This window comes from Tribolium madens, unplaced genomic scaffold (genome assembly GCF_015345945.1).
Source record: "Tribolium madens isolate multiple individuals breed KSU strain unplaced genomic scaffold, Tmad_KSU_1.1 Scaffold_97;HRSCAF=244;Tcas5.2_LG3a, whole genome shotgun sequence".
Lineage (NCBI taxonomy): Eukaryota > Metazoa > Arthropoda > Insecta > Coleoptera > Tenebrionidae > Tribolium > Tribolium madens.
In genome coordinates this window covers 10600238-10614922 of record NW_025401069.1, presented here as the reverse complement: position 1 = coordinate 10614922, position 14685 = coordinate 10600238, and the positions used below count along the sequence as shown (strand labels likewise).

At 34.1% G+C, this 14685-nt stretch overlaps 2 protein-coding genes across 7 annotated transcripts; both read right to left on the bottom strand.

Annotated features, from left to right (window-relative positions):
* Positions 1-206: 206 nt before the first annotated feature.
* LOC123014450 lies at positions 207-13741 on the bottom strand. 6 transcript variants are annotated; one of them, XM_044413584.1, is made up of 8 exons: positions 6028-6748; positions 3222-3773; positions 1814-2834; positions 1535-1762; positions 1325-1489; positions 1209-1277; positions 963-1160; positions 207-914 (listed from the first exon to the last, which is right to left on the bottom strand). In XM_044413584.1, the coding sequence occupies exons 2-8, from the start codon at positions 3602-3604 to the stop codon at positions 873-875; spliced, it is 2106 nt and encodes a 701-aa protein (XP_044269519.1). In that variant the 5' UTR covers positions 3605-3773; positions 6028-6748; the 3' UTR covers positions 207-872. The 6 variants fall into 6 exon arrangements, with proteins under 6 accessions (XP_044269519.1, XP_044269521.1, XP_044269520.1 ...); XM_044413586.1 differs by having other exon boundaries at positions 3222-3697; XM_044413585.1 differs by having other exon boundaries at positions 6104-6748.
* LOC123014452 lies at positions 8486-10528 on the bottom strand. Its single transcript, XM_044413588.1, has 2 exons — positions 10062-10528; positions 8486-10007 (listed from the first exon to the last, which is right to left on the bottom strand). Exons 1-2 carry the CDS (start codon positions 10203-10205, stop codon positions 9621-9623), a joined length of 531 nt encoding a protein of 176 aa, XP_044269523.1. The 5' UTR covers positions 10206-10528; the 3' UTR covers positions 8486-9620.
* Positions 13742-14685: the final 944 nt, after the last annotated feature.

Genomic DNA, 14685 nt, shown 5'->3' with positions numbered 1-14685 from the left:
AAAAATAGAATTTTTACTCATGGCTGTAAGGTAAAACTTTGACATTTAGTCTTAAAAGTGGTCACTGTTGTGACCTTTGCTCACATTTTCTTCTTTGTTCACAACATACATTTTATTTGAGCACCTAGTTCAGATTAAATAACAAAGTGCTGATCTTAAAAATAGAATACGGAGATACATCATTTTTTGGGAAATGAAAACACAAATTTGCTTATGAAAGATACTGGCTTTAATTTAAATTAAGTATCGTTGATCCATTCTTGGATATCACAGTATTTATCTTACAGAATCCTGCTTAAATCTAAATGATAGAAACATAAAAAATTACACAACCCTTACATAAATGGCACTTACACAACACATAAAACGAACATTGCAAACTGATTTGGGTAACTACAATTTAACTGACTAGTACAAATTCATAAATATAATCTACTTATAGGTAACAAAATTGGTTGTGATTTTTCTAAATAAAATTTTTGACTAAGTAGTACATACTATAATTATTGTGTTTTTGAATCACTGAAATGTTTTGGCATTTTGTAATAAATACGTACATTTTCTCTTGTACAAAGTAACACTTTTTTCAAATTGGGATGATTTAAATGCCATCTGACTCGCTACTTGTAGCAAAATGCATTAAATGATCATTTAAGCTTTGGGTATCTTTGGTTCTACTAAACAAAATAAGCCACATTGATGCATGACGTAATAGCTACAGCACTACGAATTCAAGGCAAGAATTTTTTCTTCTCCAAGGAATGCTATTTCATTGCATCAATTTTTCTATACAGGTACCAAATTTATTTGGTGTGAATTTTAATTCTTAAAGAATAAATAACTTCATGCAGTATAAAAATAAGTACAGATTTTTAACCGGAGCAAACTTCAGAATGCTCGTCCCAAGCAGATACCTGAAAAGTTGTCTTTAGAACAGATTTTACAAAGTCTATTTGAATTACCTGACAGTCTCTGCTGCAGTACCACTGGTTCCCACATCCTGCACAAACGAAGAGAGCCGATTTTTGATTACAACCCTGACATTGAGGTACTTCGTCTCCGGCATCAGAACTGTTATCACCTCTACCTCTGCTATCTAGCACCTCACTGCTTTCGTCAATCACGAGCCGATCAGCACTGTCTTCAGCCTCTTCCTCCTCCTTAACAACACCATTACATTGTTTTACTAACAAATTTAGCCAACTTACCTGTGATTTACCCTTCTGTGGTGATTCATATTGGGTACCGAGAGGAGTGATGGTTATCTCATTTCTAGCCTAAAAAAAAATAATTCCGTAACTTTCATTAACTAGTGATATTGTACCTTGCTTGTGGAAAGTATTTCCGAGATAGACATATTGGCTGCATTATTTAAATTATTAGGAAGGGTAGTTGCTGTCGGTGAATGCGAATTAGATCGTTCCGGAGCGGTGAGCAAACGAGCCAAAGTCGGACTAAACGATGTTTTAGTGTTAGTCTTTGAAGGACTCTAAAAATCACAATTAGAACAGCACAAATTGAATTTGTAAAATACCTTTGTGAGAATGCCATGAAGAAGTGAATTGGTAGGAGCTACAGTGTTGGTTGTGGGAACCGGATGAACCGTCACTTCTGGATAGGGTGGGGGCGGTTTGATTGCATTTTGGATCAATTCATGTCTTTCGCTTTGCGACAATTTGGCAAACTGCACCAACATATCTTTAAAAGAAGGCTCATGTGTAGTGGAAGACTCCGCACTCGATGGCCGTGAGTCAGCACGATTCTGCGAAATAAACCAATTTACTAAAATTCTAAACTGGTTAATTGAATTTACCCCATCCACGGCGTTCAGAAGAATTCCCAATTCGCTCTGTAAGTCTACATTTTGGTGGACTTGAGCGCCAGAACCWAGCGCCAAGTTGGAAAAGTTGAGAATGTTGTTTTTACTGTCATTGTGGGAATTACGGATTCTGCGACCTCTCCGAGGCACAATCTCTGGATGTCGTTGTCGGTAATCGGCAATGATGGATTGGACGTCGAGGACAGGTCGTTGCTTATTTTGTCTAAAGTCAAGCGATCCGTTTATTTCTTGTGAATATTGAGGCTTTGGTAATATATTTCGGTGCTTGTTGGAGTTGTGGATTCGGAGCGTCTTGTTAGGATTCGTTAGATTCGCTTTTAGGATACTTTGGTTTGCACTTTTTAATCGCTCACTGTCTGTTTGAGATTCACTATAAACATCACCATTTTCATTCCTGTCACTATTGAGCAACATCACTTGTTTCCGGCGTTGCATGCGAAGTAAGAGCTCTTCCTTCATTTTCTTTAAGTGGATAATGTTGTTCCATTCGCGTTCCTTTTCCTTGGCTAGGTCATTTAGCGTTCGAATTTCGGCCAAAATCTGTTCAGTTTGCATCTGAAGCTGCTCCACGGTGTTACTATCGGACATTTCGATGAACTCATTGAGGATTTTATCACGTGAGATGAAATTTTCTTGTATGTCTAGTCGCAGTCTTTTATTGGCGGAGTCTTGACTCTCAGCTTTTCGTTTGTTTGACGCTTCCTCTGAACTTGTGTTGCTACAACTCTCCTCATTGAGGCTGGTCTCCGATTTGAGGTTTTCGCCGATTTCTATTTCGGTTGTGCGTTTTTCGTCTTTCACTTCTTCACTTTCCGTTTCTTTCTTTGGTGATGCTTCGACGTGATTGTCGCCTTCTTCTTCAAAGCCGTTTTCTTCGGGTTCGGGAGTCGTTTTGTTACTTTCTTCATTGACACGCTCTTCCGCATGTCCCGGTGAGGAAGGCTGGACACTACCACCTTCCCGGACGTCCTCCATTATCTGCATTTTGGTCAAACTGAAACAAAAATCGATGTGGGTAACGTGTGGTGGGAATTAAACGGGACTGATTTGATAATTTTTGTTTACAAAAGATAAATTTTGCAACTTGTTTGGGTGTTGTACGTTTTGTGTAAGAACTCACGTCGCAGTATGCATTCGAAAAGATTTGTTTAGATTGGCTTGTGTAACACGTGCATGAATTTGGCCCGTTTGACGACAGACCCACTCAAAGACCCGCGAACATATCAGCGTACTGAGAAGTAGGTCGGCTTCGCTCGGTCACGGACCCTCGGGCAAATGAACTATAGCCCGAGTAGGGGGACTTAGAAAGCCGGTCGCTGCTTCGAATTCAGCTTGCGAAACGCCTACGACTAAATATTGGGCTGCGCGTCTCTCGACTTACTCTTGGGGTAAGCCCCCCGTGGTCTGCCTCGGCGCCTTTGCAGGCACAAGCCCCACAGCCAGCAGGATGGCTATAGCACTCTCGGGAAGTGTGTCCTCCTTGAGGAAGTCTGTGGGGAGGTTGCGATCAGGAGTGGCCCCTTTTTTGAGGCGACAGCGCGTCGGTAAGCCCAACAATTCGTGCTGAACGTCTCTTTCGTAGCTCTCGTCAGTGAAATGTCTGGAGCAGATTCGCGCCGTTGAGCAGTTTTGCACGTATTTTCCACATGCTTGCACCCAGCGGGCGCGAGTCACTGCATCCCCCGGGAAGCGGTGGTAGCGTATGGAGCCGCCCTTGGTTTTGCGATGGGAGCTGTTGCATCCCATCACCGCGCACTGGGGCATAGTGGCCCTAAGGGTTCTCTTGACGGATGGAAACGTGCATAATGCCCCGGATGGAAATACCAAACATCCGAATATCTTCCGCTCCCACCTGGGCTGGTAAATAAGGAAAGCTGATAAGGAACTGGGTCGGCGTAATTTGTTACGTCACTGTTGTAATCTTGTTGGTTACCTGATAAGTGGTTCATTGCTAATGTTAATAAAATGGGAAGGTAATGTTTGCTGGGAGGTTGCGAAATAGGATGCAGTAATGGGTTCAAAGAAATTGGGACAGGACGGCTTTTGCGACGCTTGGATGCGACATTGCTTATCTCTAGATGAGAGGTCCAATGTAGGACACTTTGTAGTGAGTTCATAGAACAACATGTTTATCAAAATTTGGCTCTTTAATGGCGAAGTACCAGAAAACACACAATCGGAAATGCCATATGCTACGTATTATACGTATAAATAACTCACTTTTCCGCTTGTATCTAAACATTTTGTAATTTTATCAGACAACGCGACTAATTAAAATGTGTTGAACTTTGCTCGGGAAAACCTTACGAGTAATGAGTAATGATAAAATTTACTATGTTTAAGAAATATATCAGACAAAAAAAAATTGCTTGTCGAAATCATGTTGGACTTTGCTCTGTTCATTTTGTAAAATAAAATCTCGACTCATCAAAATCAGGCTATCCTAAGTAGCCTGAAAAGAAAATTTGCAAAGCCACAATTTTTTTCTTTGATATCTTGCATCTCCCAGCTGGCAAACGAACTAAACAAAAAGAATTGTTAGTGCAAATGATAGAGGATTATACAGACTTCAGTTTAGTGCTATGATATTGTTCAAAATTTTTAGCGTTTGAAAGTGAGATCATAAAAACAAATTTGAAAAAAAATTCACTTAATTGAAATAATTTCTACGTGAGAAAATTCCTTGATTTTTTCTACAGAGTGGTTATAAATGATTTTCATCTAGCCAGCTTTGGAATTTTTTTGCATGTAACTTTATTTGTGCCGCTTTACTTTTTTTGAAAGCTCTAGATCTGTCATTTGTGTCACTTATTAATTAATAATAAATTCTTGTCAATTAAACTTTTATTGTTTCAACTAATTTCCAATAATAATTGATAATAATGTATACTTTGGAAGAAAAAAGTTTATAGCCTATTTTCGAAGTGGACGCTTAATGGTGATTTTTTAATTTTGAATTAAAACATTTCATTTTTTATTTTCGTAAAGCGGCATTTTTTATTTTACATGGAAAATTCACAGCTGGCTAGATGAAAATCATTTATAACCACTTTGTAGTAATAATTGTGAAAATAGAATAATGCAAAGGTTGATAGATTTTGAGTAATTAACATTTTAATATTGAAAATCTAAAAGTTTCAATAATTTAATTTAATTTATGGTGGTGGTGATCAGGCCAAAATTTCTTGACAAAAGAAAAAGGTCCGCAATGACATTTATGACGTACCTGAGCTCTATTGTGAGGCCTCCGTTCTATTGTTAATGCATTAGCAGCACATCATCCCAAACTTGGTCATAAATTATCAGAATTACAAATTTTCAATATTAAAATGTTAATCTATCAACTTTTACATTTGTTAATTTTGACGACGTTACCATTAGAAAAAATTTTATCATGTAGAAAAGATTCCAATAAATTTTTTTTTCCAAAATTAGTGTTTTGGGTCTCACTGACATACGCTAAAAATTTTGAGCAATATAAAAATACTAAATTGAAGTCTATATAATCCTCTATTGTTTTGCACTAGCAAACATTTTTTTATCAATTAGAAATATTTATTTTTAGACCGGCTCTAAAACTTGAGACAGGCTGTACATAGTGGGGCAAAAGGACGTAATCTGCCTTTGAAAAATTACTTACAGGGGTACTTGAATCAATTTTTTCTACTTTGCGCCTAAAAATAAATTACTAAAAAAACTTATAAGACTTATAAAAGGTTCAAAAATAGTGGTATACATCTAGGTTCGTTATGAACTTTGTTGGTATATTGAATTTTGTACAATTATATTGTGTTTTTAAAAGTGGTATCCTTATTTGAACACGATCATATTTTTCTGGAGACAAGAAGTGAGTTGTGACATTGAATGTTTACTTCTCTTAAGATTATATGTTTGACTTGAAAAGGTGACACTTTCGTGAGGCAATAGCGGAATCAACCTTCCTATCCAAATCCTGTGCTTTCTCTTTTTTTCCCCAGCAATTTATTTTCTAATAAAAGGAGTAAACAAGTATTTATCGTCGCAGACTCGCGTTTCAAATTGCGCCACGAAGGGTAGCCACCACGAAACGCGTGACCCTTGACCCGACTTCTTTCAATGTCGTGACCCCGAGCCAACACCTGCATTGAATTTCTGGTACAATCGAACCAAATCGTGACAAATTCATAGTTGTCGTTGCTAGAACTCACTAAGGCGCGCCACTATTTGAACGGAAATTGCTCAACTTCCGGTCAAACTGTAAAACTATCATCTGTCTGCACCCACCAAGAGAACCTTGCACACGCGGTAGTTCTTGCACTGAGATTTTATTGAAACACACGAAACAACGGTCCTGTGGTTCACTCCCAAGACCGCAGAAACACACTGGTTCAGCTCAAGCTTGGACCAAGCGCCGCGCCCCTCCAAATGAGCACCGGTGACGTCACGAGCGTCTATCCGCCACCGCCTAGATGATCGATTTTGTGCAATTAGATCGTAGATGCTCCGGAGGCAAATTCACGTCGTAAAAGAAACCAAAATGGGGCAAATCCGGATTTCATCCGGGAAAAGCTCCACCTGAGCTAGAAACCTTCAAGAGGAGTTTTGGACGCAACAGGCGAAAACCAATTTCTGAGGGTGAATATACTGCATAGCAAGATGTCCGGTCAGATTGCAATTATGGTCCGCTGAGTCACGCTGGAGCTGTTGCAGTCTGGGGCCACATCTCGATCAATACATCCTCAGCCCTCAACCTCACACCCCACGTGTGCTCGCCCTATTCCAACCAGCAAAGGTTAACGTCATCCCCTCTAGCGTCACTTCCAGAACTGATCGGGAATCCACGATTAATCATCTTGTCGAATTCCAGAATGGGTTTTAGATTGTTATGTTTCACTTTCGGGATGCTTATTGGGCTTGTATTTACAGAAATTAAACAGCTAACAAAGGCACGAATAATAAAAAATGTTGTTGTGGAATTGCAAAATGAGGAAGTTAGAACAAAAGTAAGGAACCAAGTTTTATTTGTTAAAGTTATTCATTTTTCGAAAAACATGTTTAGATAATAAATATCTGCTATAAAAATATGACGGTTTTTCAAGAAGAAAATTTTTACCATTTTGAGTTCTTTAATTTTTTTAATGGCAATATACTCTATGACCATTTTTTTGGTTAAAAACTGTGATCCAAAGTACATCTGTTTAAATTTATTTTTAAGTAAAATTATTGTTTTAACCGAAAAGGAATATAAAAATATGTTTAATCTCGTATTTAAGTAGTCAACTTGAGTCCTGAGTGTGCAAAAAATACCATGCGTTCAATTAAATTTCTGTTTAAAGTAACTGTGACTTTGAACTGAAGTTGGCAACATTGAAAAATATAGAAACAAAAGGTTTAAAAATGAACTAATTTCATATCTTTCATCTATACTTTATTCATTATTAATGACTTAATTTCAAAATCACAAGCCACTTTAACTTAGATTAAAAAAAAAAGAAATATAAATACTTTAATAGAAAGGTCTATATTAATAATGCTTAAAATCTACAAAAAATAATCACAAAATCGAAACCACATACACAATACGTTAATCTCGTTAGTTGTTACATCAAGGTTTATTTTTGTAAAAACAATTTTGTAAACAATAATATCAACTCTAAGCTTAATTTAATTTTTTCGATGCAATTAAATATTTTAAATAGGCAGTGAAAAGAAAGTTTGAAGCCAAACGTTTTTTGCTTAAAAACTATTTATTTTTTAGAAAAACTAAAATGCGAACGTTTCTCAAGAATAAAATTTTTCGAAATTTTGTTTTGTTGTTGAATTCTGCAAAATTTTTAACTTTTTCAAGTGACAACCTACTATAAAACCTTTTTTATAAAAGCTATGATCTAAGGTTTAAAAATGAACTAGTTTCATATCTTTCATCTATATTTTATTCATTATTATAACTTAATTTCAAAATCACAAACCACTTTAACTTAGATTTAAACAAAAAGAAATAAAGAAATATAAATACTTTTATAGAAAGGTCTATATCAATAATGATTAAAAAAATTACGAAAAAGAATCACAAAATCGAAACCACGAACATAATGTGTTAATCCCGTTAGTCGTTACATCAAAACAATTTTGTAAACAATAGTATCAACTCTAAGCTTAATTTTTTCGATACAATTAAATATTTTAAATAGGCAAGTAGGTATACCACGTGAAAAGAAAGTTTGAAGCCAAACGTTTTTTGCTTAAAGACTATTTTTTAGAAAAATTAAAATGCAAACGTTTCTCAAGAATAAAATTTTTCGAAATTTTGTTTTGTTGTTGAATTCTGCAAAATTTTTAACTTTTTCAAATAACCTTCTACAAAACCTTTATTTATAAAAGGTATGATCTAAGGATTACAACAACATTTTATTCAGTTTTTATCGAAAAAAAATTTCATATAAGTTGCCATTTAAAAATAAATCACATAACTCCAAAACAATACAAAATTTTAATTCTGATCACATTTTTATAGCAATTTTTATTAATTATTAATTTCTGGGGCAAATGATTCAAAAAAAAAGCTTGGTTCCATACTTTTTGTTCATTTTGAGTATTTTTTTCCCAAACATTTCTACAAATTAAAAGCAAAAGTAAAAGTTTACTGCACTTTAGTGCAGAGCCTGAAATTGCTACATGACAAACCGTAATGTAATTTGCTTGTAACAACATAAAACCTGTAATACCGTAACGATCATAACAGAAAATAAATGACAGTTGAGTATTAATTTGTTGTAATAACAAGAAAGTGATATAGTAAATCAGTTCAAGTATACATGACAGTCTCAATTAGTTATTTAATAAAATGCGTTCCGCCTAATTCAAAAATGTAATTTTAATTAATTCTTTTGATACGCATAGCAATTATTATTGATGCTTGTTTATGTACGCAGATGGTAAAATCACATTTTTTAATGACTTTCCCTGTGGTTCACAAATACAACTTATTGTACTGTTTGTTCTTTAAATAATAAAAAATTCGTTTGCAGCGTCGTTTTCTCTCTCAATTTATGTTTTAATTTGATATTAAATTAAAAAATAGTAATCATGTATCTCGGAGAAAAAAAACTGTGGTGTCTGCCCATCACATTAATAAATAACACATTCCCGCTTAAATAGAATTAATAAGAAAATTACAGCAATTCGTGCAGTATTGATCAAACTTTCTCGAAGCAAAAGGGAAAAAATCCATTTCGAGGAGCGGTGGAAAAACATTACGAATTTCGACTCAATAAATGGAAAATTGGTAACGTGGGAATTGGATTGTAGTATTGCACTCCTCAAGACAATTGGAAAGACACGATCGTAAGCAGGCCTCTTGTTTTTCATGCGGATTGATTTCTTTAAAGGTTTTATTGGCTTGAAATTGAAAATTTTAACAAATCGAATTTTCGGATTTCAAGCTACAGTTTTTTTTTATTTTTTTTTATTATTCATTTTCCTCCTAAATACTGTAATCAGTCATGTATTTGACGCATAGTGTGTATTATTTATCCTTTTTTGATGTAAAAATTTTAGCGTGGGTATTGTAACAACAGTTATTGTTCATGTCAGTATGCAAATTGCTTAAGTGCATGGTAGGCTGCAACAAGCAGACAGAAAATATTTTTGTCAAGGTCGTAATGGCAGAACACGACATCCTGCAGAAACCTTGAACCCGGTTTCATCGAACTAAAGTGGCACGAGGCCAATACTGGGACCAAAGCGCACATTGCATTTGTATATTCGACCTCTAAATGTCATTTCTCACTTGAAAATTTTCTTACCTTGGAGACAAATTAGTCGTTTGAAGTTCCTGGATTTTATCCAGAGACAAAGCAAAGTTGTAAGTAGGCAGAGACACGTTTTCGTTTCTCTCAAATTTCAGCAATAGTTTTGCCATGAATTTCACCTTGTCGGAAAAATTTTCAGACAAGTTTTCTTTGCGGGAATGGTTTAGACACTCGATTGACTTTTTTTTCGCAATTCTGATACTGGACCTCATSGGCATTTTCCACGGCTTGGAACACCTCTCATCTTTTATATTATGATCAGTTGTTGCCAGAACCTTTTCATTGGCCACTTTGAGGGGTAAATTCAGCTCAGGAAGTGCATCAGGTTTCAGTTTTCTGCGTAGAGGCAATCCGAGAAGCTCGTGTTGTAAATCTCTCTGATAAGAATTTTCAGAAAAATGTTCACTACACACGCGAGCGTACCCACTTACTTTCACGTTTTTCTTGTTTGTACACAATTCTACCCACTTGGATTGCAGCTTAGGGTTGGCTGGTAACATGTGATAAATTACTTTATTGCCATTACGTGTCTTTCCATAATAATTCCCGCAAGTTTTCACCAAACATTGGGGCATATTTGGTGGCGTTTTCGCAATGCACACGATCAAACTATTTTAAGGTGCATTTCAAGCTTGCAACGATTCATCCCCTGCTGATTGGYATAATGCGGCTTCACTCTTAAGGACTCTTCTCATASGGGTCCTTGTCGCCTGCCAGGGTTAGGCAGATGCCCTTCAAAGAGCACCCTCTCTCATTTACCCTCACTATTGTGTTATGTGTACCGCTATGACGTCAACGAAGTTTGAATTTCTTGAGGGAGAAGTAGGTCGATAGATTAGAAAAAATAATAGACTTTCTTTTTTTAAAAGTTTAAGCCACGCGATAAAAGTTACCTAAATATTAAAAAGACTCAAAATCTTATATTTTATTTCAAATATCATTAACATAGTAATTACTTATTTATCGCAATTTACATAATCAATTTTGTAAATAATAAAAAATCCAGGGGATTACTCCCTTCCTCATTTTGTTAAACAAAGGTGTATTTATTGCTATTACTTAATTAAATGTGGATAGTCATGATAAGACAATATTGAACAAAAACTTGTTGAAATAACCTTGTTAACTAATTCCATTATCGATAATAATAATTGCATTTACTCGCCCTTTACATTACCACATAAAATCCTTCATTATATGTGTCAAGTTTGATGTATTTGTTAAAAATTACTGTTAAGAGTTAAGGTTTCTTAAGCAAAAATAATCTTTTTTTTCGAAAACAAGACAATAAATAATAACCTCACATAATATTGTTTTAATGATAATTATCTCAAAATTTCTATCGAGTCAAAGCTGGTGAGGTTCTCCTCAATGAAAATGTTTTCAAAATGACAGCACTTCCGGTTATTCTAGAAATGGGTATCAACTTTGTTCTTAAAACAGAAAGGCACCTATGTTTTTACTGCGTTTTTGAAATATCAAAATTTCTTTCTCTATAAATAAATTATAGAATATTTTCAAAATATTTAAACATTTAAACAAATTGACATTTTTAAGTATTATGAAATCGTATTTGAGCAATGGAAAAAAAAGGCTGTACGGAACAGGTTTTAGTATGTTTCTAACGCGACAGATGACGCGGAATTTATATTTTTATTTTCTTTTTAACTATTCACATTATTTATAATTATTTATTTTATAATTTTTGCAATTGCAAAAAAGTTTTGTACATAAAATGTTATTTTTCTATTCTGCGTCTGAAAGAAAGCTTATTTCGATATCAAAATTGATGCTTTAATGAACCATTTCAACACCAATTCGAGTGCTGAAATAGACCAGTTCAATTTAGTAAATTTTCAGCGGTGTTTTTAGCGATTTCTCTTAATTCAGGTGGAGTGCATGAAATATTTGCAGTATTCATTGTTAATTCAACAAAATTTTGAAAAATACCTGAGATTTGACACTACAAAAATCGAATTTTTCAAGCTTTGTGGCGTTTATTACCAGCTACCGCCTTATTAGGGCAAAAGTTCCTAAACTAAAAAAAATAACTTTTATGTTAAAAAAGCACGTACTCGTAAAATGAGTAAAACAGAAAAAATAGCTTAAAAAACTTGTTTTATAAGTCATTTGTGAGAACTCTTTCTTTATAAAACTCGCGCTTCGCTTCTCGTTTCATAAACTTGAACTCGTTCCACAAAACTTACCTTACGAAACGCCTTACGAATATACCTACTATTAAAAACTCGTCAACGTAGCACTTTTTTATTTTTTGACATTTTTGAAAACAAAATTTAAAATCATTATAATGGAAAATATTTTTGAAAAAACAAGGTAGGACGATGAATCACCATTTTTCACTGATCAAAAATGTTGTTTTATTTTTGAAAATCGATAAAAACTACTTTTTACTATAGTATACTTATGTACAGTTGCGGAATTAAAATTTCGGGCAGTATTGTCATTTTCATAATGTAAACTCTAAAAAAATCTTTACATTAATAACCTCATTTTTAACTCTTGTCAAGTATATGTCAATTTGACTTATTTACTTTCAAAAATAGTAATTTGAGGCGTAATAACAGGTAGGCAMCAGATCAAAGCGATGATTTAATTACACTTAGTTCAATTAATAAATTTCCTAAGATAGACAAATTGTTTAATTAACAATTTTAATGACAAAAAAAAGTTTCATTGGCAAATATCAGTCAGATGACAGTATAAGGTAGTTTTTTATATTGAACTTTTGAAAGTTTTTACATATAGTAAAAAGTAGCAGAATAGAATATTACAACCAAAAGGGGAAATATTTAATTTTGTTTATATAAATTTTTTTGTATTTTTTAATAAGCTTGATGTTTTTTCTATTATATAAGAAAAAATTAGGAAAAACTGTTAGAAACTGTTTTTGCTTGTGATTGAAATTCTATATATTTTTTTACACTAAAAATAAATATTTAATGGTAAGCGAAAATGGCAATAATAAAAAAGACTTGTTTTAAATAATGTTTTAATTTCGTGTTGCAAAACAACATTCAAAGAGGAGTTTCAGTTGGATCTTCAGTTTTGTTCTCATGTGACAAAACAATAGATGGGAAGAAAATGTAAAATTTGGGGAATGACATTGTGACATAAACTATATAATTAATCGTTGTGATAAATGGAAATTACTCAGTTGAGAAACATTAAAATACTATTTTAAGTTTTATTAGATAATAATAATCGAAAAGATTCTCGTTCTAATAAACAATAAGGTTTTATTTGATGCTTCAAGGAAAAAATAGCGACAATCTTTTACAGTTTATTTTATAGAATGTTAGTTCATGGCCAATCTAAAAGAAACGTTCATCCGGCCTTCGCAACCTATTGTCTCCAATGAATTATTTAAGAAATTGGCATATGGTAGACGGTAAGACCGAAGAATGTTAAAATATTTATGAAGAGATATAAAGAAATGAGGCTCACCTTTCAGTATTCTCCGCTTCTAGGCTTTCCTCTATGGAGTTTCCACACGACAAAGCTTCCATTTTCTCGTCTTCCCCATCTTCTTCTTCTGGCCCATCAAAAAATTCGGATTTTTCAATCTCAGGACAGTCCATAATGACATTGTCGCTTTTGAATTCAATGCCGTCGTTTTCTGATTCGATATTCTCCAATAAGAGATCATCAGTGAAGTCGTTTTTGCTTTCTCCCGCTAAAAATTTTTCAACAGCGTCCTCTTGCGTCCCTGTCATTTCTGGTTCGTCTTCCGGCTTATTTGTATTTGTTGCTATCTCTGTTATGTCATTATTAGTATTTTTTTCGTCTGCTTCGTTTATAACCTCGACACAATTACTATTAATAGCTTCACAATTATTTTGGAACGTCAGCATTACGGACTTTTCCGCCATTTTCATGCTTCTTTAAATTAATAATCATTTAAACTTCCGAATATCTCACGTTTTCGTTGAGATTCTTCGCAACTATGCACTCAAACTCAGTTTCAAACTATCTCACTGTGACTAACACTAGGTTGCCATTTGATTAACTAGCAAATGTAAACGCATTTCGACACTTTATTTATACCTCGAAAATATTTGCTGACCCCAATGTATTGATTGCGTTATGGCAGCGCTACAGGAAACTACTTAAAATTCATTTGAACTTTGGCGCTCGGTACTGTCGAGCCATCGGCTACAAACACCACTCTGGCGCCATCTGCTAGGCAAAGAATACACTATATGTATATGTGACCATTGGATATAGTTCAAGGAGAAACTGGGACAAAATTGGAATTGATTTTATTTTATAGAATATGAATATGAGACGACGAGTTTATAAAGTAGGCCGTGTGAAGAAAATGTAATATTATAACACACTCGTTTCTATAGAACCTACCACTATTAATTAAATTATTAGACACAACAATAATTGTTTCTAATTATTTAATTAAGACGTGTAGAGGTTAACGGCTAAAAACACAGTCTATGGGTTCATAGATGTGCAAAAAAATTGTATTTATTTGCGAGGTGGGGGTATGTCTCCTCTTGACCTTCCGACGTGACGCCCCTGATTATGACACACCCATAATTAAGAATCATCAAGCACATTCAATTGGATATTGATACAGTTGATATGGAGTCATTAAAATTTATGTGTATTATTTTTTAGGCAACAAAAATTTTAAAGCTTAAAATTTTTGTTCACTTGACCAGCTAGTTATATTTTTTCAAAAATGGCTTTGTTCTATAATAGTATATTAATAAACAAGTTTCATAAAACCAATTTTGAAGCACGAATTCAATTTTAAAAAATAAATGGCCACGAGTTATTTTAAAGAATGAGTGATTCAAGGTCTTATGAAAGGAGTTTTTATACAATTTTTTGTAATTTGCCCACTTTATGCCGTTTTTAAACAAAAATTTTTACTTTAATCGATTTAGGGATTGTTGTGACGTTTGGTAATATGACTTAATTTTAAGAGTCAAAGATCAAGTCGCTTTTTGACATCGCACATGGTGACGTCGCATTCTTTAATACGCCTATTAGAGAATCAAGATGGAGGCAAATTACAAA